This window comes from Aotus nancymaae, unplaced genomic scaffold (genome assembly GCF_030222135.1).
Source record: "Aotus nancymaae isolate 86718 unplaced genomic scaffold, 86718_ANA_hifiasm-v0.15.2.pri h1tg000115l, whole genome shotgun sequence".
Lineage (NCBI taxonomy): Eukaryota > Metazoa > Chordata > Mammalia > Primates > Aotidae > Aotus > Aotus nancymaae.
In genome coordinates, this window is record NW_026988530.1 from 10,608,031 (window position 1) to 10,633,483 (window position 25,453).

General features: G+C 38.2%; 1 protein-coding gene across 3 annotated transcripts in view; it reads left to right on the forward strand.

The window, feature by feature from the left end:
* LOC105720595 (DExD/H-box helicase 60) overlaps positions 1-25,453 on the forward strand; it is a 104,483-nt gene that overhangs the window by 55,784 nt on the left and 23,246 nt on the right. For all 3 annotated transcript variants that reach the window (XM_012457209.3, XM_064371037.1, XM_064371036.1), the window contains exons 21-30: positions 414-556; positions 696-805; positions 6,679-6,783; positions 7,351-7,479; positions 8,478-8,602; positions 13,637-13,795; positions 17,353-17,500; positions 19,255-19,407; positions 21,568-21,672; positions 23,164-23,364. In XM_012457209.3, the coding sequence (XP_012312632.3) occupies positions 414-556; positions 696-805; positions 6,679-6,783; positions 7,351-7,479; positions 8,478-8,602; positions 13,637-13,795; positions 17,353-17,500; positions 19,255-19,407; positions 21,568-21,672; positions 23,164-23,364 (1,378 nt within the window). The remainder of the gene's footprint in view (positions 1-413; positions 557-695; positions 806-6,678; positions 6,784-7,350; positions 7,480-8,477; positions 8,603-13,636; positions 13,796-17,352; positions 17,501-19,254; positions 19,408-21,567; positions 21,673-23,163; positions 23,365-25,453) is intronic.

The following is a 25,453-nucleotide window of genomic DNA, read 5'->3' on the forward strand; positions in this document are numbered from 1 at the left end:
TTACTAATAATGATCCTATAATCATATTTATTTATTAATAATGATCCTATAATACCTCCTGCATGCCTAGTACTGTTCTAAGTACTTTACATGTATTAATTTATTTTAAATGCCTGGCAACCCTTATGATTTATGCTTACTTCCATTACTACTATTAAATAGTCACACTTACAATATCACTACCGTATTTCCATTTTGAAATGTGAAAAACTAGGAACAGAAAGATGAAGTTATTCAATCAAGAGACACAGCGATTAGTAAGAAGGTTGGGATTTAAGTTCAGGTAGTCTGGCTTCTGAGTCTGTTCCCCTAAGTACAGTTTATAAGGAACATGAAATTTTCTTAAACTACTTAATTTCACAGGAAGTAGTTCCAGGTTCTGCTAAATAATATGTACATCTGTATTTTTTAAGGTGGCTACAATCAGTAAAATGGTACTGGAAAGCAGAAGACAAAAGAATTGAAAATACTGTTACTTCTAAGAGACATGTGGGTCGTCATCCCGGTTTTCCCAAAGACCACTTGCAAGTAAAACAATCATATAAAGTTAGACTTGGTAGGTTTGATATATTTATATAAAGTTTGCCTTTTACTTTTTGTTTTTAGTTTTAAATCTACCATTATCCCTTTTACTTTAAATGTATTTCGTTCATTATATTTCCATTGATGTGGATATTCTTGCTCTTCATTTTTAGTGCTCTATGGAGAGAGATACAATGATCTAGAGAAGCATGTATGTTCAGTAAAAGACAATGACATTCATTTTGATCATTTCCACCCATGTGCTGCATTAACAACAGACCATGTAAGTAATATTTTAGCCATATTTGTTCTGAGTCATTTAAAATATTTGTCTATATTATAAACAAAAGCTGCCTAATTGATACTTATCAGAATGATAGAACTACAGAGTGACAGAAACTGATACTTTAACCTTGATTTAAAAAATAACAAGAACATTCTTTCTAATTTTAATTGGTTCCTCAAGACTGTCTGAATAATGATTAAAAACTACTACAGATTTAACCTGAAGTTTTTGCTAATTTTGTTTATCCTTGGAGGTTATCTTTGCCAGTTTCTCTTCTCAAAACCCATGTCTGTCTGTCTACCTCTCTGACACTAGTTCTTCCCTCAGTGCAGCCATACAGTTTTTTGTGGACAATCCCTACTACATAAGATATTCTCCCTAACATAGCAATCATGACATGACTTTTGGGTGGTGAGCCAGTAAGGTGGGGACCTTAAGAAGATTTCAGCTGGGGGCCTGGGTGCAGTGTCTTATGCCTGTAATCCAGCACTTTGGGAGGCCAAGACAGGCAGATCACAGGTGAGGAGTTTGAGACCAGCCTGGCCAGTATGATGAAACCCCATCTCTATTAAAAATACAAAAAAATTAGCTGGGCATGGTGGTGGGCACCTGTAGTCCCAGCTACTCGGGAGGCTGAGGCAGGAGAATTGCTTAAAACTGGGAGGCGGAGGTTGCAGTGAGCCGAGATAGAGCCACTGCCCTCCAGCTGGGGTGATAGAACGAGGCCCCATCTCAAAAAAAAAAAAAAAAAAGAGATATCAGCTGGTACACTGGGGTGTGAGTGGGGAAAGATTTCTTAATTTTTCTCACATGTATCTCTTCCTCTCTTATTCTATTTCTCTTCCTCTCTCATCCTGTTCTCATAAATGACCCATTTAAATAAGCTTCCTGTGGCTTTCAAAGTGATGATTAGTTAATAGCTTTGTCTTCCTGCTAAAACCTGAAAATTTAAATATATTCTACATTCTGTCATGTAAAACATAATAGACCATCCATCATAAGAGTGCTGTGATGATTAAAAGAGATAAAATATGTAAAATTTTTAGAGCACAAAAGTAAACATAATTTGACATGAATATAATGAGATATAACTCTCGACTTTCCTTAAAGATCATTTTGATCTTTCCAAGTCTTTACTGGCCTTCTTTTGGAAAAAGCTAAATGCATAGCTCCTTAGCTTGACACCCAAGGTCTTCTATGACCTGGTCTCAGTGTCCTTTCATTCATCCACTGGGGTATCTTACGTGGCAGCCCTCATGCTGTACATTGCTCTTGGAATATTTCAACCCAGATGCCAAATACCAGCTGTTCAGATCCTGTTCATCTTCCATAATTCTCCTAAGGTGAAACCTTTTCAGAATTCTTCTCTGACTGTCTTAGCTAGATGTAATCTTTCTTCTCTCCGTGATACCTTGTCTGTGTATCTAACACAACACCAGTCCTGATGAGCTTACAGCTTAAGTCGTTTACATGCATATATTCCTTACTGGCTAGAATAACTCTTTGAAGACAAATTTTATCTTTCAGTTCCCAAAAAACTGCTATGTATATAAAAGGTACTTACTAAGTGTATGTTAAATAAGAACAGCCGACTTAAATTGAGCACTTACTTTGTGTTCTAAAAATTCTATGTTTTTAAACCTCTTTTAGCCACTACAGCAATCTTGTGATAGATGTCTTAACGCTATTCCCACTTTATGACGAGGAAGGTGAGGCATAGAGAACTTAACTGACTCAATGTTGCATCATTAAGTAAATGGTGGTGCCAGGATGCAACCTCAAACAGGCTGGCTTCTAAAAGCAAGCTGATTGGTAGTAGTTTTCTAATAGGATTTAGGTATGGAAGCTTCTCTCTTGTGTGACAATGGCCCAATCCAAATTCTAAATAAACTTAAAATATGAACAAAATTCCTGTGACCTAACTCATACCTGAAACCTAGAATATGGATGATAACCCACATATAGTAATAAAAGGCACCTTATTCTCTCTTTTTCTTTCCCTCCCCCTCCCTCCCTCCCTCCCCTCCCTTCCTTCCTTCCCTCCTTCCCTCCCTCCCTCCTCCCTCCCTTCCTCCCTTCCCTCCTTCTTTCTTTCCTTCCTTCTTTCCTTCCCTCCTTCCCTCCCTCCCTCCTCCCTCCCTTCCTCCCTTCCCTCCTTCTTTCTTTCCTTCCTTCCTTCTTTCCTTCCCTCCTTCCCTCTTTCCCACCTTCCTTCCCTCCTTCCCTCCTTCCTTCCCTCCTTCCCTCCCTTCTTTCCTTTCTGATATCCAGGAGTTATCTGACATTTTCATCATTATGTGGCATTTTAAAAATAGCATAGCATTAAAAATTATTCTGTGTAGGATGGTTCAAGGCAGGTTATCTTTAAACAGCAGTGAGTGTAGTGGTTTGGAGTACCTGCTGAAATTGTCATTTTGGTCCAAGTGCCTTTCCTCTATTTTCAGTAGCTATTAATGGAATAACTGGAAAGCAATAGAACCGCTACAGTGTGCTCTGACCCCAGATGACTTCTGCAAAGGTCATGCTGTTGTATGAGTCTTCATAAGAGGTCTAGACTTTTGTGGCAGGAGTGCAGGATGAACACAAAGGCTTAGGTATTAGTGAGTCCATTTTGACAGCTTTGTGTATAGCGTGTGTTTATATTGAACATATCCTAAAGTAGCAGTGATAAAAACCAAGGAGGCCTTTCAACTGAATAAATAATTCTGGTCTTATGTAGTAAATTTCAGATTAATATGAAAAAAGGGAGTGGCAAGGAAAAACATGATAAATTGTGGCAACATAAGAAGGGCCATCCACCTGGGTTCTTTCCTGTACAGTTGTAGCGTAAAAATGATTTCAGGAGTGGGGCAGGGTGAGTGAGCTGGTCTGAATCCAACCATGGTGAGGAATCGCCTTCAATCCATATATGGCTGGTTTCTGGCTAAGAACAGTGTCCTTTGGCCTTTGCTCCAATTTTCATGCCACACAGCAACAGCTGCTGACTCCTGGAGAGTTATCAGTCCTAGGAGGTCCTTGAAAGAGTGGCTATCTCTTTCTGCTAAGCATAGATCAGTGCTTACCATCACCTGTGACATAGGGACAATGTTTACAAAAACAGCATTGTGGTATAATACTATTGTGTTTATAAACAAAGAATGGTACAAATCTATGACCTTTTTTTTTTTTGAGATGAAGTCTTGCTCTGTCACCCAGGCTGGAGTGCAGTGGCACAATCACAGCTCACTGCAACCTCGGTCTCCTGGGGTCAAGCAGTTCTCTGCCTCAGCCTCCCAACTAGCTGCGATTACAGGTCCCACCACTACGCCTCATACTAATTTTTGTATTTTTAGTAGAGATGGGGTTTCACCATCTTGGCCAGGCTGGTCTTGAACTTCTGACCTCGTGATCCACCTGCCTCGGCCTCCCACGTGCTGGGATTACAGGTGTGAGCCACCACGCCCGGCCATCTATGACCTTTTATTTCTCTTCCTTCTCCGCCTAGGTTGGCTCAATGTTTTCAGGTTCACTAGTCACTGTGTAGTGGAGAACCACTGAATTGAATCCTTGGCATTTAGGCGTAGGACTGTTAAACTGATTTCAAAAATTAAGACCTATAAGGGATAATCAATCATATTGATGGCTGTGGCATTAATTATATGCCAGGCATTTTACTAGGTCTGTTAAGTATGTTATTTAATATAATTCTCCTGAAAAATCTATGTCACAGGCAGAATTATCCTTCATTTTAGAAATGAGGAAATTTGGGCCTCTCTAAAAGGCTAAGAGACTTAAGAAATCATAAGCATTCCAGCAACCAAAAAGAGAAAATTTATATTTTAAAATTATAGTAGATCTTGGACTTATTGTATGTTTTTACTTTAGTTAGGTGGAATAAGTTATACCTAACAAGAGAGCAAGGTGCCCACATTGCAAGATAATACTTGTTTTGTTCTATTTAGTACATTGGCGCAATGCAGTCCTTAGCATTTAACTATCTTTCAGTGCTCCCACTGAGATGTTAAATGATGATTCCAGGAATTGTTTTACATTCCACAGTGTTAAAGGTTCGAAGAACATATGGTGATACATTAATTTTGTTTACTGTCACTGCAGTCTTTAAGGTGGAAGCGTAAATATTGTATTTTCATTCCTATCTTATGGATGAGGAACTAGCGCTTACAGGTGTGATTAGAACCGGATCTTCTGATTCAAAGTCTTCTGCGCTTTCCATTCTACCAAACGTCATCTCCATGTTTCTTCAACTGTGTTGTGTTTGGAGTGGCTTTTTTAGCCCTGAATTTTGAAACCCGAATTTTAAAACCTTTTAATAGCTATTTACAAAAACAAGTGCAGTACTGTCAAATTATTTTGGATAAATTTGCATGCTGTATTTACTTCTTTGAGATTTAACATTTCTAGTGAGAAATCTCAAAGAATCCTATTTGATGCAATATATATCATTTCTCCCGACCTTTTCTTTTTTGAAGCATACTGTCTTAGTACATTCCACAGGCTTCTGTAACAAAAATACCACAAATTGAGAGGCTTTAGAAACAAATATTGATTTTTCAGAATTCTGGAGGGAAGTCCAAGGTCAAGGCACTGGGAGGTTTTGTGTCTGTGAAGGCCTGCTTTCTGGATCATAGATAGCTGACTTCTTCCTATGCCCTCCCACGGCAGGAGGGACAGGGGAGATCTTGCGGTCTCTTTTACAACAGCATGAATCCCATTCATGAGGGTTCCTTCTTCATGACCTAATCATCTCCCAAAGGATTTGCCTCCAGATACCATCCCATTGGGGATTTGGTTTCAACATACAAGTTTTGGGAGCAGACAAACATTCAGTCTGTATTACATTCCTATTAACATCTCAGAGAGTATGTTTTTGCATGCAAATGATTTTTAGCAGTAGTGATTGGAACCGGTAGGAAATACTACAATGAACCTTTTTGAGAACAGGAATTTTTTATTTCCACTTAAAAACACTTGTGGAAAAAATGAATGGCATACTTTATTCAGAAGCCTTAAAGCAGACCCTTCAGTGACCTTTGGGAGAAGTTTCTTGGAGTCTTGAAGGTGGTTTGAGAACCTTTATCTTGAAGTTGACCCAGTTCTTATCTTGTAACTCAAGCAAATAAGACTTTCTCTTTTTAGCCTGGCTTGGTATACATAAAAGTAAAGAATCACATTCTTAATTACATCACTTTTGGTGTTAGCTGTAAAGTAGAGGTTATGTCTTGTCTAAACTGAGTCCACAAATCTTTCAGCTTCCCAGAGCTCTGATTTCGATCATGAAGACAGTTCATAGAAAATTAGCACAGGGCAGGGCCGGGCGCGGTGGCTCACGCTTGTAATCCCAGCACTTTGGGAGGCCAAGGCGGGTGGATCACGAGGTCAAGAGATCTAGACCATCCTGGTCAACATGGTGAAACCCCGTCTCTACTAAAAATTACAAAAAATTAACTGGGCATGGTGACGCGTGCCTGTAATCCCTGCTACTCAGGAGGCTGAGGCAGGAGAATTGCCTGAACCCAGGAGGCGGAGGTTGCGGTGAGCTGAGATCGCACCATTGCACTCCAGCCTGGGTAACAAGAGCGAAACTCCATCTCAAAAAAAAAAAAAAAAAAGAAAAAGAAAGAAAATTAGCACAATGAAAAGATCTGAGGAAGTAATATTAAAGTTTTTTAGTGGGATTTTGGCTTTTTTTCCACTTTGGTGATTCAAAGACGCTTGTAGCTAGTATAAATGTTGGCGTTTAGCACCTATCAGCATTTGAACATTTTACTTTAATGCCTTTCAGTGTCTTTGGATTATGATAGTGACTAAGAGGCAAAGGATAAGGCATAAAGTAAAATAAATAGTAAACATTTTAACTTTATTTTAAACAGATTGAAAGGTATGGATTCCCTCCTGATCTTTCCCTTTCACCTCGAGAAAGCATCCAGCTATATGACACCATGTTTCAAATTTGGGAAAGTTGGCCCCGGGCCCAGGTAAATAATAATGATGTAATTAACACAACTGTAGGCGATGATAACATTGCTGTTCAGAAAGACAAACTCTCACCCTTTCTAATCACTTGCATCTGATCTTTTAAAATTATTAGTCGACTCTTCCTAAAATAAGATTGCTTCTTCTCGTATTTCTAACATTTTCTCTTTGTTTTTTTTTAATGGGTTTTAATTTGTATTTTATTTTGATTCCTGAAAATATTGCTTCTTTTTGTTTTCTTTTGAAATCTTTTCAACTTCTGGAACACTATTATATTTCCGTCTTCTTACACCTTGGATTCATATTTTCTGTTTATTATTACGCTTACTTCCCTTCTAAGTCCCAATTGCTCTTTGTTTTCATCTTCTGCTTTGTTTTTCTTTGTATTCTTTCTTTTGAAGAGTTCATTATCCTAGTGATGTTATGCTTTAGAAGCCATGCGGAGATAAAAAGCTTAACCATCCGTCCGCTCCAGAAACCTGTAATGCTGCTAATGAGTCATATAATCAAGAAATACTTTTGAATTTTCTTGCATGATTGTACTTAATTTTGTAACATTTGTTTTTAAGGAACTGTGTCCAGAAAATTTTATTCATTTTAACAATAAATTAGTCATTAAAAAGATGGATGTTAGAAAATATGAAGAGAGTCTAAAGGCAGAATTAACAAGTTGGATTAAAAATGGCAACATAGAGGAGGTAACTTTCACACATTTTTTGGTCAAACTATACTTTTATTGTTTTCTTGAGTTATATCATTCCGTTAATATAATTTTCTGAAATTTTTAATCCTCAATTTTTATTTTAGAATTTTAAGTTGAACACAAAGTCTAGTGATTTTGAAATAGATAGAATAAAAAGAGAGAAAGTAAATTGGTCTTTGTCTCATCCTCAGTGTCGAACCGTGTGCCAGAGGCTACTGGTTGCTTCTAAATGGTTTAGCAGATAAGAACAAAAGGTTCACTCTCCATAGAGATGATATTGTTGATATCTTGGCAGCAGAGAGACTGAACTCACAATAACAGACTCTGAGAAGAATGTTTTACTCCTCTTTCTTTATTGACTTGGAGTTTATTGTTCTTTTCATATTGTTATTTCAAGTCTTAGGAACTATTTGTGTATTAAAACTTCACCTGGAATTATATAAGTTATGCATGTTTGTTTTAATAAGTTGATGGTCTTCATGTTTTGAAATTTGATTTATTGGCACAGATTGAGAAATGACATATATTAGACTTTTCTCATTGGATATTTTTTGCCAATATACCTTAATCTCTTCCCATTCAGAAACATAATATAATTGACTTACATTTTCTTCTAGCTAATTTGTTACAAATCTTGGAGATGTATTTGGATGTGATTTTTCTACATAATGTAGAAAGTGATTCACACTTGCTCTCCTGTTATAGTGAAACCAGCATCATTTGCTGAAAAATGTTTCTCTTCCTGATTTGTATTGCCTGAAAAATTGCAGGCTAAATTGCGCATGTGTGTGTATATTACTGCCAAATTTTTGTTTTCTAGTGTATTGATTTGTATGTTTCTTTGATGGTTCTTCGCATAGTTTTATAATGTGCTTTCATAGGACTATTTAAAAAAAGCGTACATTAGACAGCTATGAAAATATTTTAGCAAAAAGTAGTAATTCCTTTCTTTCTTATGCAGAACTTAAAATTGTTTTGTATTCATTGCTACAGGCCAGAATGGTACTTAAGACTCTTAGTCCTAATGCAGATTTTAGTCCAGAAAACATGATCAGAATGTTTCCACTTCTAGTTGAAAAACTAAGGAAAATGGAGAAGTTGCCTGCACTGTTTTTTTTGTAAGTTATTTAATTTAATTTGGTTTTGCTTGTAATTGTATTAGACTCATTCCTTTAAGGCAAGGGTCCCCAGCCTCCGGACCACAGAGCAGTACAGGCCCAGCCCATGACCTGTTAGGAACTGGGCCACAGAGCAGGAGGTGAGTGGTGGGTCAGCCAGCATTACTGCCTGAGCCCTGCCTCCTGTCAGGTCAGTGGTGGGGTTAGATTCTCATAGGAGGCAAACCCTATTGTGAACTGCACATGTGAGGGGTATAGGTTGCATGCTCCTTATGAGAATCTAACGAATGCCTGGTGATCTGAGGTGGAGCAGTTTCATCCCCAAACCATCCCCCCTATTCTTGCGCACCCCTCTCCCCTGCCACCCACCACCAAACTGTCTTCTGTGAAATCAGTCCCTTGTGCCAAAAAGGTTGAGGACCGCTGCTTTAAAGTGAGGGAGTTATACAAACTTTCCTATCATAGTACAGTATTTATTCATTACTATTTCTGGGGCCCATTGGTTATTTGAATGTATATATTTTTTAAAAAATACAAGTTTCTAGTTCAATTCTTGTATTTGTATTTGTGCTATTATGAATTACCTTCTTCATTTAGTTTGCTACTCTATCTTTTGTATTCTTTCTACTGTAAACTATTAGTTTTTATTTAATCTTGTTAATTTTCAGTATATACTTAGGTTCTTTGGAAAACTCATTGAACTACACGTTCAATGCACCTGTTCAATGCACACATTCAATGCACACAAGTATCCCACATACAATTAAACTATCCTCACAATATACTGCTTATTGAAAGTTTATTTTATTATATTTAATTTATAGTAATGAGAACTGTGATCCAGATACACTGACATCTTGCTAAATTTTATATATTGTAGTATAATATAGCTTAAAATTGAACAAAATAGTGCAGTTTCAGTAACATGACATCAAAGTATAATTTATTAAATGGACAACATATTAGATACTAGATTAAACTTGATAACATAGTTTGGGACTAGAGCACAACACTACTAAATTTGGATAATTTCAAACTACATGTAAGTCATGGACGCTGAAGTAAATAAGTCCAGAGTCTTGCTAAGGATGAATCACTGGTGATATATTCCTAAAATAATGATGATGGGTGAATGTAAGACTGCGTTTGGAAATTTGGGGAATGGCAATAATATTACTCCTTTTATCTTTGTTGTTGGGATAAGGAAAATACATTTCTGCACTGCCAAGGATTTACAAAGTTCACCTACTTCACTTTCAAGTATGGCTATAGATTGTAATTAGAAACAAAAATAATTCTGTACCTCTGGGATATTTCTGAAATATAGCTGTTTGTAAAATGGAAACTGAAAAATAGCTGTTTATTATTCATACTTATGTACACATAAAGGGGAGGCAAAATTTTACCTCTGCCATCTTAGGATTTTTTTTTTTGGCCCTGAGAATTAAACTGATATAAGACAAATCAATGGAAAAGCATGCACATGCATGTAATATGTTTTATATGGTGCAGAAGGCTCCATAAGGAGATGAAGACACAAAGATGGAGTTAGAGTTGAACACTTGCATGGTGAATTAGACAAAGAGTAGTAAATTGTGAAAACATCACAAGGTAAAGGGGCTTGAGCTAGGGTAATCTGGGTGAAGATGTGACTAGAAAGGTAAGAGTTAGTTTAACAAGGTTTGTTAGTGTAGATTTTCCTTGGCTTCAACTTCCCATCTTTGAAGGTAGGAATGTTACTCTCCTTCTGGTACAAAAAACATTTTATGTGGGCATTTAATCTGCTACTTTTAAGAAAAAGAAAGATCAGCATGATCTTGACCCTGCTGTTTTTCCACATGCTTTCAACTCAAAACGGTGATATGCCAGCGTGGTATATTTTGGGAGTAGCATGTACCAAAGTCCGTCACATACTTAAAATATTTTAAAACTAAAATATTTCACAAAAACATCAAAAGTTTAATTCTACTTGAAGAATTGAAGCTTGGCCTGTTTATAGGACTCTTGGATTCTCTACAAAATAAACTGGGAACAGCCTTGGCCTTACCCAATTTGGTTTAGTGCTAAGTAGCCCCAGATCATCAAGAGAGCTGAGTATTTGTCTGGGCTCAAGTTTTACCACTAGGAGTTTTTCAAATAGTAGTGTACCCTTCAGCCTTCTGCAGTCTAGTCTCTGGGAAAAAAAAATGCGTGGAACGTATTCAGTGTTTGATGGCAATAGCAGTGTGTGCTTAGGGCACACACCTCATGTTCAGGCCTAAGCTTGGATCCCGCCTCTGCCCCCATGAGCTGTGTTATTTCTGGACAGGAACTTAATGACTTTGAGCCTTAATTTCCTTAATTGCAAAATGAGATGATCAAAATAATAATACATAGGACTGGAGTGAGAATTAAATAAAAATAAGTTATGAGAGCACTTAGCTCATTGCTACAAAAATGTTATTAATAAGGTACAAATCTCTAGGTCACATTGATTCTTGTGAAAGTTGCAGATACGATGATCACTTTTTGTCAGATTGAAACAGACTAGAGCTGAGAGAGCCTGAAGGCAGAGTATTCAGACTTGCATGGCTGAGATAAAGTCCTGTCTCAAGGACTTTCTAAAATCATCCCACAGGCAATTCTTTCTTCAGGACTGCAGCAATTCAGATAAGATGCCATTGAAAGAACGCCCAGCAATGGCGTCTCCACCGATAAACAGATGCCAGCTCTAGTTTTGTGTCTCTAAAACCAATAAACTGTGTTTCTAAGCAGCTTATATGAACCTCTCCTTTTGCCAATACGAGCTTCCTTTTATCCTCCTCAAATACTCCTGTACCTCTGGGATAGTTCTAACAGCCTCACTGCAAAACAAACACTGAAAAATAGGTGTTTATTATTCATACCTTCATACAAATATAGGGGAGGCAAAATTTTACGTCTACCACCTTGGGATTTTTTACTTGGACCTGAGAATTATCTTGATATAAGACAAATCGATAGAAAAGCATGCACATATACCTAATATGTTTTATATGGTGCAGAAGGCTCGAGCAGTTCTCCTGCCTCAGCCTCCCGGGCTGGGATTACAGATATCCCTTCAGATACATATGTGGTTTGCCATAGCTGTGCATCTTGGGTTATAATTCTCATTTCTAATTCCAAATGTAGTCAACACACTTGGAGATATTTTTTCTTTGATTTTGTTTTGGTTGACATAATAAATAGGTTATTGGAGAGATTTAAGATGCAACATTATTTTCAAGTGATCTCTGAACATTATTTCTAAGAGTTTTTGAAAAAATGATGTACTGTGATAAAAGTGACACCATTTTAAAAAGTAATATATTCCTAGACCCCAGTAACTTGCATTAATGTAAAAAGAGAATCAACATATGTCAGTTAAAAAGGGGAGTTGAGAACAGAGGCTTGCAGGCCAGACTCTGCCACATATAAGCTGTGGGCTCTGGAGCAGGTCACTTAATCTTTTTATGTCTCAATTTTTTCATCTGCAAAATAAGGATAATACGAGAGACATTAATAGCACCTTCTTCATAGGGTCATTGTGAGTACTAAATGAGTTAATATACTGAAATCACTGAGAATAATGCCTGGCAACTGTGTAAATTTTTTTTTTTTTTATTCCAAGTTGGGACAGAGCTTCACTCCATCTCCCAGCTGGAGTGCAGAGGCACTATCTCGGCTCACTGCAACCTCCACCTCCTGGGTTCAAGCAATTCTCCTGCCTCAGCCTCCCAAGTTGGGATTACAGGCATGGACCACCACACCCAGCTAATTTTTGTATTCTGTTTCACCATGTTAGCCAGGCTGGTCTCCAATTCCTGACTTCAGGTCCTCTGCCCGTCTTGACCTTCCACAGTGCTGGGATTATAGGTGTGAGCCACCACGCCTGGCCAACTGTGTAGAATATAAATGTTTTCTCTTACTATTATTTTATTGTCTACTATCTGAAATTTCTTGCCGTGTGGCATAGACTGTCACTTTTAAAATTCTTATTTCACCAGTGTGCCAGTTTATTTACTTGCTCACTAGCTAAACACATTTCCTTTTAATGATAGCTCTATAAAGACTTTAAAAAGGCCCTTTGCTTCACAACATAGATTTAAAAAACTTTATTGTACAAACCAAACCTTTGACTTGCTATAATAAGCTATGGTTAATATAGTGACAATCGCTACTGGCTACTTGCAGCCACAGCATTTTGCCACCGAGGTGCCGTGGGGAAGTAAGACCTCCCTGGGCTTCTCAGTGCTCAGGTGGAAAGCCTTAGCTTCCTGACACAGGAAATTCATGTGAAATAAACATAGGAAATGTTTGCCTTTACTCCTCTAGAAACAGTTTACTCTTCATATATCACGAGAATTTGATCTGTAGCCATCTGTCTATAAATGTCTGTAGCAATTTGTAGCTAACTGCTCAGCTGAGAAAGTCAGCTGACTACAAGCTAGACCAAATTGCTGGGTGAAGCCCCAAGGTACCAGAAAGTATGGGTCACTGCATTCCTAGGTATCTACATTTCAATGGTATAAAGCCCAGACCTCGAGACATTTCTGCATTGCAAAGTTCAGCAACACCTATGTTTATTCTTCTGGAAAGAATCATAGGTTCTTACCCTCTACCAAAAGAACAATTTTTTGTTGATTAATCTTTTTTTTCCATTTTCGCAGAAGGGTGGTGATGGGGATAGCTATCTTTCTTCTCTATAAAAATGGGGAAAGGCCGTTATTCTCTGTTCCTTGCTTATGGAATATTTGACTATTCTTAGAGGAAACATTTCCATGAGTTCTCATTGCATTGTCCCAGGAGTAATGTCCTCCCTAGGAGGGAGGACGGGCAACATTATTTACTATGAGGTTAATAAGGAGTCTGCTGATTCAGAAAACCTGGTGTGGACATTCTGGGTAACATTTTAAAGGTGGGTATTAAAAACCCAACAGGCAAACGTCAGGATGATAGCAGTAGATGGAAATATGAGTTTTTGAATTGTATTTATCATGTTATTTTCAAGACGCATTTTTTTTTTTAAATTTCCAGATTCAAGTTAGGAGCTGTAGAAAACACAGCTAAAAGTGTGAGTGCTTTCCTGGAGGAAAAGCAGGAGAAGAAAAGGCCTCCTAAAGCTGATAAAGAAGCCCACGTCATGGCTAACAAACTTCGAAAAGTTAAAAAATCCATAGAGAAACAAAAGATCATGTAAGTAGCTAACTAAACAAATTGATAAGTAGAGGGTTAAAATACTCCCTAAGTTACAGCAGGAAACAAACATTGAATATGTTCTATAAATAAGTTCTAGTTATTGCTTGGAATCTTTCTTTCTTCATTCTTTCATTTCTTTCTTTCTTTCTTTCTTTCTTTCTTTCTTTCTTTTTCTTTCTCTTTCTTTCTTTTCTCTTTCTCTCTCTTTCTTTCTTTCTCTTTCTCTCTCTCTTTCTTTCTTTCCTTTCTTTTTTGAGATGGAGTCTTGCTCTGTTGCCCAGGCTAGAGTGCAGTGGTGCAATCTTGGCTCACTGCAACCTCTGCCTCCCAGGTTCAAGTGATTCTCCTGCCTCAGCCTCCTGTGTAGCTGCACTTACAGGTGCCGGCCACTGCACCCAGCTAATTTTTGTATTTTTAGTAGAGATGGGGTTTCATCATCTTAGCCAGGCTGGTGTTGAAGTCCTGACCTTGTGATTTTTATTCACCTGCCTTGGCCTCCCAAAATGCTGTGATTACAAGTGTGAGCCACTGCGCCCAGCCTTGCTTGGACTTATTTCTAAATTGAGTACATTTAGATGAGAGAATGGGGTAAACATGAGTGATCATGCGTTCCTTAATTGCATTGATCAGTCTCATTTAGGTCTTGGGAGAGGAAGACCACAGCCTGTCAGCCTAGGTAGTTTTATACCCTGACATAATCAGCCTGCACAGTAAGCACATCTTTGACATATATGAACTCTGGCTGTTAGTTAGTCCTCAGAAGGTTGAAATATAGACTACACACTTTGTCTTTGGTGTAGTATACGTACCATCACAGTTTTATAAGTGATCATAAAATGAACTTGAGAATGGATGGAAATGCTGATTTGGTGCTTGGAAAGACTTAGCTAATGTGACTTTTCTTCCTTGCTCTCAATGTCTAATTCTGTCAACTCTAAAGCCAAAATGTTTATCCCCTCTCCCTGATCCTCTCCATCTTAAGTCACTTCCTGCTTTAGAAGCTCATCATGTCTTGCCTGGATGATCACAGAGGTCCTTTTTTTTTTTTTTTTAAACTTCAGAGCCTTGAGGTTCACCACTCTCCAATCTAGTCAACCAATGATCTTGCACACATTTGAATTGAATAAATTATCCCATTGTCAGTGTTCTTCCTTCACCCCTGCTTAGCTGATGGAGTCTAAACTTGTTGAGCATTATGCCAAAATTCTTTGGTATTTGCCTTAACTCTTTCCGTCTTGCTTCCTAGCACTTTCCTCTATCAATAGTCAACATTCATGGTTCTCCTCACATGACTTACTTTTCTACCTCTTTCTTTCCATGAACTGACCCATCTGCCTCAAGTGTCCTCCTTCCTCATTGGTCCCAAAACTCACACTGATAACTTTTGCTAGCTCATCTCCAAATCTTTCCTTGATTCCTGCAGTTAGACTTTCTACCCTTTCTCCCACGTTCTTGCTACACTTTCAATAGCTTGTAATCAATTATTGTAATGTGTTGTTGTTGTATGTATTTCTTTTTCCTAAATTTTAAGTTCCTTTACAACAGGAACCATGTATTTTTCTTTTTGTGTCTTCAGTGCTTAGCACATTACCTGGCAGGTAATATTATTCCATAAATATACTTGAATGAATGATAGATATTTCTCCCTAAGTTGAAACAACTTTTAGAGCATCTCTGATTTGGGTTTCCCAAATTCTAGAGCAAACTAGATTTTCTGCTGATCCTTCTGGTTATATTTCCTCTCCCTATTTTTCTGTTTCTTTGGAAGTGTAGGAGGGGAAAAACCCAGGGACAGCATAAGAGGTGTAATCCTTCTTAGTAACTGATCCTCAACGACGTTTCCTGAGGGCACCAGGAGCCACGTTTCAGGTTGGATTAGTGACCAACAATTCAAGTTATGACAAGAAAGCGTGTTTTAATGTGTTATTCATCACCACACTCAAAGCAAGGGGGCACTTTAGATAGTCACACTCTGGCCTCTTCCATCTGCATCTGTTCCTATAAAGCAAGGGGCAGCCTGCCCAGCACTCATTCTCACCCTTGAATTCCAGGTTATCATGGAGCTATATTTGTCAAGGTAGGAGGATAGAATTTATTTTATTTGACAGTTTATGACCTTGACTAAAATCTTACAGTGAGACAGTACTATGAGGAGCTCTGCTGCGTGCTCTGCAAATTTTAGGGCCAGGCTCTTCCATAGTCAGGACCTGTTCCCCTGAGTTAAGGGTAATGTTGGTTGGAGGTGAGAATACGTAATGATGAAATACAAATGAGCTCATCCCATATTTAGAATTGTCTTCAGTGCACAGTTAAAAGAAAATTTTAAAAATCAAAGTAAGGATAAGTGATTTGGGTGCATGTTACATTGAAGGGTGATGGATGGACAATACAGCATGATGATGGAAGGGTCTTAGCCAGGGTTTATGGAGGTATCTCCTAGGTTAGATTCCATAGTACCAAAACACTGAGATGAGGATATCTGTGGAAGGGAATTATTGAAGGTGTGTGCTCATGAGGGACCTATAAGAAAGTGAAGGAAGCAAGAAAGGGAAGGTGAAGGAAAGCAAGAATGTGGCTTCTGCTAGAATACAGCCTGATTCTCACCCTATTGGGAATGCTGGGGCACCAGATAATTGCCCTACCTTGAGTCAAGGGGGCTGATTTTTATACTTCATATCAGTCAGACATTGGCTATGGGCTACTTCCCATCCCCAGGAGAGGCTGTAACCATGCAGGCATTTCCAAGAGGCCCCTGTCAGTTTAGGGCAATTTTCCAGGGAATGGTGCAGCTGAGAGCCTTAGCAACCAAACTCAGAGCAGCTGTAGTGTCCACTACAAGGAGGGAAGGAGAATGACTGGAATGGCAATGTGGAGCAAGGAGAATGCCTACCTTACCTCCAAGTCTAGGGTCATGAAGGCCAAGGAAGAGAAAATGATCATCACTTTAGCAAGGAGAAACAGAGTCATCTGGGGAAAACTGGGTTTGGCAAGAAGGCTACAGCCAGAAGGAAAGGGAACATCACAGGAAAGATAAATATGTGATAGATTTTTCTCATGATGGATCATAACATCCAGAGGCTGAAGAGGAAGAAGACTGAGTTATTAAAGATGCACAGCAGGTCAGGTGCAGTCACTCATGCCTGGAATCCCAGCACTTTGGAAGGCCAAGGTGGGCAGATCACGAGGTCAGGAGTTTGAGACCATCCTGGCCAACATGGTGGAACCCCAACTCAACTAAAAATACAAAAATTAGCTGGGCGTAGTGGCAGGCACCTGTAATCCCAGCCACTTGGGAGGCTGAGGTAGGAGAATCACTTGAACCTGGGAGGTAGAGGTTGCAGTGAGCCAAGATCGCACCACTGCATGCCAGCCTGGGTGACAGAGCAAGACTCCATCTTGAAAAAAATAAAATAAAATAAAGACACACAGCAGTGGAAGACAAGGCAAGAAGAATGATTTGGAAAGTCTTGGGCATCCTATGGTGGCCAAGTTAATTAATTACTTCATTCATTACTTACAATTCTATTAATTAAAATTTTATTTTTATGAACAAGAGATGAAAAGAGCCAGAAAAAACCCAGAAATGTGGATCAAAGCCTAATCCATGAAGCTGAACATGATAATCTACTGAAGAGTCTTGAGAAGAACCTGGAAATCCCACAGGACTGCACATATGCTGATCGAAAAGCAGTGGACACTGAGGTCGGCACTTAAACAATGAGACCATTCTCCAGACTATTTCATTCATCAGCCATAGCTTCTTAGTTGTAGACAATGTTTAATAAGATATATGGATAATGTATTACATAATTAATACAATCCCAACCGAAAGAGAAATCTCCTCTAGCTGCAAATCACTCTTGAAGGCTCTGCAGAGTGTATCTAAAAAGGACATAAGAGTCTCATCCAGGGTTTGTGAAAGAGTCTCCTAGGTCCAATTCTCTAGGAGCACACACTGAGATGAGGATACCTGTGCAAGTGATTCAGGATTTGTGGATTATGTCTGGCTTGTTAACAGTTCACCTCTGAAAATGTCTGCCCTTTCAGTATTTCTTTCTATTACATTGTTTCCACAACCTGAATTCTAGACTTCAATTTCACATGCTTCATTTGAAAATTTGGGTTCCTGTGGCCCTATACACTTCAAATAATATTCACAGAATTTCTCAAAATCAGAAGCTTTTTACATTATAGCTAAAACACCAAAGAGGCACTGGAATATCTAAAACTGGTATGCAGAAACCTTTTAAAATGCAAATTACTCATTCTTATGGTGGACTAATTTGAAAATACAAATTAGTAGTAATAAAAGCAATGTCATCACTCACAAGTACTCACTCTCCTTCCAGACCAACCTTTCTTTTTATTTATTTTTTTCCTAAGGAGCTCCTTTAAGTCCACCAGACCAACTTTTTTTTTTTAGGCGGAGTTTGGCTCTTGTTACCCAGGCTGGAGTGCAATGGCGCGATCTCGGCTCACCGCAACCTCCGCCTCCTGGGTTCAGGCAATTCTCCTGCCTCAGCCTCCTGAGTAGCTGGGATTACAGGCACGTGCCACCATGCCCAGCTAATTTTTTTTTGTATTAGTAGAAACGGGGTTTCACCATGTTGACCAGGATGGTCTCGATCTCTTGACCTCGTGATCCACCCGCCTCGGCCTCCCAAAGTGCTGGGATTACAGGCGTGAGCCACCGCGCCCGGCCCAGACCAACCCTTTACCTCATTTTCCTGTGACTATATACATACACACTTACATACATTGTGTGTTTGTGTGTGTGTGCACACACATGTTCATTCTACTGTGTACCTTGTTTTGTAAGCTTCGTGGTGTCTTATTTTTATAACCATGAATTTACACCATCATTTTAATGAATCCTTGAGATTCTGTGGTATGAGTGAATGAAGTAACTACTAACCAGCCTTTGCTTTTGGATGGTTTTTTTGTCCCTCTCTCTTCATAAACAGTGTTTATCTTTGTCCATATAACTCTGGACACAACTGGATTTCCTCTTTAAGACCTGGATATTTTTAACGCCACTTGTGCTCAATTTCAATGGGAAGTAGGCATTCCCAGACCACGTAGGGTAAAGAACCTACTCTGCCTTCTTGGAGAAGTCTCTCTGTTGGGGAAAACTCCTAAGGCTCCAATAGCCAGTGACATCCCTCAGGCAAGAGTCATGCACTCACCACTGCTGGCTGTTTTATCTGCTATTTTGTTAAAATTTTCTGCCCCAGAAGTGGAGTAAGAGAGTTTGAGATAGTCTGTCCAAAGAATTGGGAAGATTTTTCTTGTAGTTACTGTTGCTGCCGTAAAGTGTTCTTTGTATTCATGTAGAGTCAATTTCAAATAGTTGCCTCATTTAGTTGTTATTACATAGTATGCATGTCGTTTTCATTTATACATTTTTATTATAATTAAAATTAAATCACAGTCCCTAAATGTCTTGCTCCTTTTAGACTTTGCAGAAGGTATTCGATCGAGTAAAATTTACAAGAAAAGGTGAAGAATTGAAAGCCTTGGCAGAAAGGGGTATTGGATATCATCACGGTGCTATGAATTTCAAAGAAAAACAATTAGTTGAAATCCTCTTTAGGAAAGGATTTCTTAGGGTAGGTGAATTTTTTTATTCTAAAAGTTGAAATTATGACTATTTCAAGCTGAATGTTCATGGAAAAAGTAAAGAACACAGCCACCACTTTTCTTCTTTTCTCATGTAATTGTCTTTTAAAAAAATAAGTCATGGTATGACTGCGTATCCTCTGTCTTATTTAATTGAAGGGGGGATTGAAGTGTACCAGTCAGTTTATCTCTTTTTCATGAGAACAGAAATAAATCCTAAACAGATACTTTTCCAAATATTTCTACAATGAAATGTATCCATGTTCTCTCTCTTATCAGTGATAACTGACAAAGGGAGGACTAACTTAAATAACTTTCAAACTAAACCCTTGTTATGTTTTGTTTAGTGTGTCCCATGAGAGTGCATGAGGATTTTCTGGATAAATACAAGAAGGGGCTTTATATAGTTTACCTGTAAATTTGGAACCTGAGTAATATTCACAAGTAGACTGACTTCTAAAAATTATGAAATTTTGTATGACATATGTAACATTCATGAGAGAGAGAGAGAGAGAAAGAAAAGTGATTGAGATTGTTTCTGCTACTCTAGGTAGTATCTTTTAATCTTAAATTAAATGTTAAGGAAAATCTGACACCATAGTTAACAATTCTATTGCCTGAAAAAAAAAATCCCAAGATGTAGCATTAACAACTTTGCTATGCTTTTCTCTTAACTAATAACAAATTGTGTATTTATTTTAAAGGCTGATAACCAGATACAATATTTTCTACATGATTATGAATTGTTAGAAGAGAGACACACCTATTTTGATCAGCATATTCTGTGTTTAAAGTAGTATCTGTTAAACAGTAGTGGCTCAATTACTGGTAGGATAATGAATGAATAATGAGATCACTACAGAAAAGGTACTATGGTAGTGATAGCTTTGTCATAGAGAACGTTTTTTAAAAAGGTATTTTTTCTAGTTATTTTCAAAATGTATTATTGTTTTCTATTTTTGTTCTTTTCAAAAAATTTTAGAGAAACAGGTAATAATGATGTGTTGCATTTTGACAGATATATAGATTTCAGTTACAGAATAATTAGAGAAATCACTCCATATACTTAAACTTTAATGCTAACCATGGCATCTATGACAATCAATATAAAAAGAAAAAGAAGATGATTAGAAATACTCAGCATTATATAAAAAGAGGATTATCTAAGTAAATAATTTATTTACTTACTTAGATTTAGTGGGGAAAACAACTTTTTAAAATTACTAAGGTATGTTATTTCTATAAATATAATCTCAACAAATTTTAGTAGACAAAATAGGTAATTGTCTGGAAATGGATTTGGAAAAGTATTATTTCCCTATCATAAAAAATTTCCTTTCTAGTTATTCATTTAAAAATATTTCCTGGGCTGGGCACAGTGGCTCATGCATGTAATCCCAGCATTTTGGGAGGCCGAGGCAGGTGGATCACCTGAGGTTGGGAGTTTGAGGCCAACCTAGCCAACATGGTGAAACCCCATCTCTACTAAAGACACAAATGTTAGCTGGGCATAGTGTTGGAAGCCTATAATCCCAGCTACTTGGGAGGCTGAGGCAGGAGAATCACCTGTATCTGGGAGGTGGAGGTTGCAGGTTGCAGTGAGCTGAGATGGTGCCATGCACCATTGCACTCCAGCTTGGGTGACAAGAGCAAAATTCCGTCTCAAAAAAAAAAAAAAAAATTACTGAACTCATATCAGTTGCCAGGTATTCTTATGGGTGCTGTGGATACAGTAATGAATCTTGTTTGGCATCTAGTATAAGAGCAGTGAACAAACAAGTAATGTTACGGAGGTAGTCATTAATGCTATGAAGATAAATCAGGTAAGATAGAGATAGATAATGATGATAGGGGTGGTTATTTTGGATGTGGTGGTCTACAGATGCCTCTGTGACATTTGGGCAGACGGCTGAAGAAGCCAGACAAATGAATATTTGGGGAAGAATATTCTGTGCAAAGCAAACAGCACATTTGGAAATGTACTTGTAGTGTTTGTGAAATAGCAAGAATACCAATGTGTCTCCTTTCTCTAGCTTTCCCATTGTGGCTAAATTGAAGCCCAAAGAGTTTTTCAGCAACTTTATAACAGGAAATACTTGCATTCTATTGAAATGCTATTTTATGAAGTAATTGTTTTATTCTCTTTCAAGGTGGTGACAGCTACTGGAACACTTGCTTTAGGTATCAACATGCCTTGTAGATCTGTGGTTTTTGCTCAAAACTCAGTCTATCTGGATGCTTTAAATTACAGACAGGTATTGCAATATGCATGAACTTGCTTATTGTATTGTTGAAATATGGCCATAGCATAGTAAAAAATGTGAACCTTTAGTTTACAAACATGCCCCAATTCACAGTAGCATCACTGGGCATTCATCCGTGCCTGGCTGTCAGTTATAGCTGTGATATAGTTGAAAGCACCTGCATTTGGGATTGTGTGATTAGTCAGATGTGTGATGTTGGATGAGGCATCTAAACTGACTGGTTCTCATTTTCTATCTCCACAATATGGGCAATAATTACTCTCCCACAGCATTTGCAAGAATTAAATAAGTGATTTGTAAGAAAGATAGACATTAAAGGTGCTTGATAAACATTTACTCACTCATTTGCTATGCGCAAGATTTTGCACTCTAGAATTATCTTTGATGCTCTACTCATCTTTACATCTGACAATCTATTACCAAGCCCACGTCATTACTTTCCTATAGTGGTATTTGATTTTTGCCTTGCAATTTCTGTATCCACAATCTTTCATCAGACGTTCCAGGCCTTGTATTATTAGTACAGTTTCCCCGACTCTCCATTCTCCTTATTCTACCATGTCCTGCAGATAGCACGGTTTATCTTCATATGACTTCCCTGCTCAGAGACATTTGATAACTATTTCTGCTAGCAGAATCAAATTTAGATATCTCACCCACATTTGGGTTCTTATCGATGTGCTTCCCTCCCTTTATTTCTAAAAACTTTTTATTCTCCTTTTACGCCTTGTTTCTACCCAACATCCTCATATGATTTCCTACCATGTTACCAACCCCCACTTTTTTTTTAAATTTCTACTGCTGCTGCCATACATATGCTGAATGAATTCTTCTGTCTCATTTTTGGGAGTCTTCTACTTCGGGCTCTGGAGCTAGGGTGTTTGATATTTGGGATGATGGACTTGGGAACTGACATGCCAGGATCTGAGTTCTGGATCTTCCACTCCGTGGTTGTTTCAGTATGGGCACGTTTCTTATATTCCCAGTGCCTCAGCATAGTCTAATCACTTAATAAAATCAGAGTTAATATAACCTCTGCAAAGAGTTTATTCTTAACTTGCTTTTTTTTTTACAAGCAGCATTTCTGAATTTTATTTCACTCATGTTTATTCTATTTGTGTACATATTTTATTTTGTGATTTGTAACTCAATACACTTCCATAAGTGCTTTTGACATCACTGTTTTGCCATTGTTTTTTGTTTCTTCAATAGATTATTTCTTGGATATATATTATACAATTATACAAATGCCTACTGATATTAATGGCATGCAACAGGTACATGATGATGACAGATTTTAGATCTGTCTCAGTCATGGCAAATTTCCTAAGCACTATATAGTTGCCTGTTAGGGTCCGTTCCTTAATGGTTAGACATACGTACAATTTCCATGCTCCAAAGCAGAGTAAAGGGCTCGTGCTTACATTATGGCAGTAGAAGTATTTGGGGAGGTTTTACATTGTAATTCGATTCTCTTTCCAGATGTCTGGTCGTGCTGGAAGAAGAGGTCAAGACCTGATGGGAGATGTGTATTTCTTTGATATTCCATTCCCCAAAATAGGAAAACTCATAAAATCCAATGTTCCTGAGCTGAGAGGACAGTTCCCTCTCAGCATAACCCTGGTCCTGCGACTCATGCTGCTGGCTTCCAAAGGAGATGACCCAGAGGATGCCAAGGCAAAGGTACTGTGCTAGACACTTCCCGAGGTTCAGTCTTCATCACTGGCCCAGCTGTAGGCAGGTCTGCTGCTCTTTTAGAAGTCTGTAGCAATAACCCTTGAGTTTCATCAGTCTTGATGTTTTTGTCATGTCTTGAATAGTATAGAATTGGGGCTAGCTAGGGAGAATAACAGTTTTGTTTGTTTCCGCTATCAGACATGGAATTTGTGGCTGGATGGGCACTGAAAATCACCCATGGGCACAGAGTTACTATGTTCAAGTGAAAGGTAGTGTCCTATAGTACTTAAGTGCTGGCTATGGATTTAAAAACTCCAGACAATTAATAGATTCCCTTCTACAATTTAGAAAGAAAAAAAGATATATACTTATGATTTTATAACAAGTCAATGTTTCATAAAGATGTAACTCAAACTTAAGAATATTTGGGAAATGTAGAATGTTGAAATAAGGAAAAAGTGCCCATATTCCACTCCCCAAAGACATTAACATTAGCATTTTTTTCCAGTCTTTTTTCTAGGCATGGGTATGCATTTCATTTTTAAACAATGATATGCATGTAACAGAACTTCAAAGTATGGTTGTAAACATTTCCTGATGTATGTTGCTCAGATAAAAATTTTGTACCAAGCCCTCAATGATGGATTTAAAATTCATAATTAAATAATTTGATTCTCATCTTTATGAAGATGCTTTGTTAATGATACCTATTCTTCCTGTTTTTGTATATTAATTAGTGTGCCCAGTAAAATCAGATACTGTTCTGAAGTGAGGATTTTTTTTTTGAGAGGAAGTCTTGCTCTGTCGCCAGGCTGGAGTGCAGTGGTGCAATCTTGGCTCACTACAACCTCTGCCTCCTGGGTTCAAGCGATTCCCCTGCCTTAGCCTCCTGAGTAGCTGGGACTACAGGCACGTGCCACCACATCCGGCTAATTTTTTGTATTGTAATAGAGACTGGGTTTCACCATTTGGCCAGGATGGTCTTGATCTCCTGACCTTGTGACCTGCCCACCTCAGCCTCCCAAAGTGTTGGGATTACATCTGTGAGCCACCGTGCCTGGCTCCTGAAATTCTTTACTGCTCCATTCATAACTCTTTCATATCATAATAAGGTATTTTTAAAATCTCAATTTATATTGTCTCTATACCATATGCCGTAGTGCCTTGTCTTGAAGAGGCCATATCATTTGGCATCCAATAAGGATGAAAATAATTTTTCCTTTTTTTCCATCTTCTTATTTTAAGTTCTGACGCACATGTGCAGGATGTGCAAGTTTGGTGTCTAAAGATGTGCCAGAGTGGTTTCCTGCACCTGTCAACCCATTACCAAGGTGTTAAGCCTAGCATGCATTAGCTATTTATCCTGATGCTCTCCCTCTCCCTTCCCCTACAGGCCCCAGTGTGTGTTATTCCCCTCCCTGTGTCCATGTGTTCGCATAGTTCACCTCCCACATATAAGTGAGAATATGTGGTGTTCGATTTTCTGTTCTGGCATTAGTTTGCTGAGGATGATGGCTTCCAACTCTGTCCATGTCCCAACAAAGGTTATGATCTCATTCTGTTTTATGGCTGCATTGTATTGCATGGTGTATATGTACCACATTTTAAAAATCCAGTCTATTGTTGATGGGCGTTTGGGGTGATTCCATGTCTTTGCTATTGTGAAGTGTTGCAGTGAACATATGCATGCATATATCTTTATCATTGAATGATTTATATTCCTTTGGCCATATACCCAGTAATGGGATTGCTGGGTCAAATGGTATTTCTACCTCTAGATCTTTGAGGAATCTCCACACTGTCTTCCACAATGTGGTTGAACTGATTTACACTCCCAGCAACAGTGTAAAAGCATTGCTATTTCTCTGCTACCTTACCAGCATCTGTTGTTTCTTGACTTTTTAATAATCGCCATTTTGATTAGTGCAAGATGGTATCTCATTGTGATTTTGATTTGCATTTCTCTAATTAGCAGTGATCGTGAGTTATTTATTTATTTGTTTATACTTTAAGTTCTAGGGCACATGTGCAGATCGTGCAGGTGTGTTACATAAGTATACATGTGCCATGGTGGTTTGCTGCATCCATCCCTCCA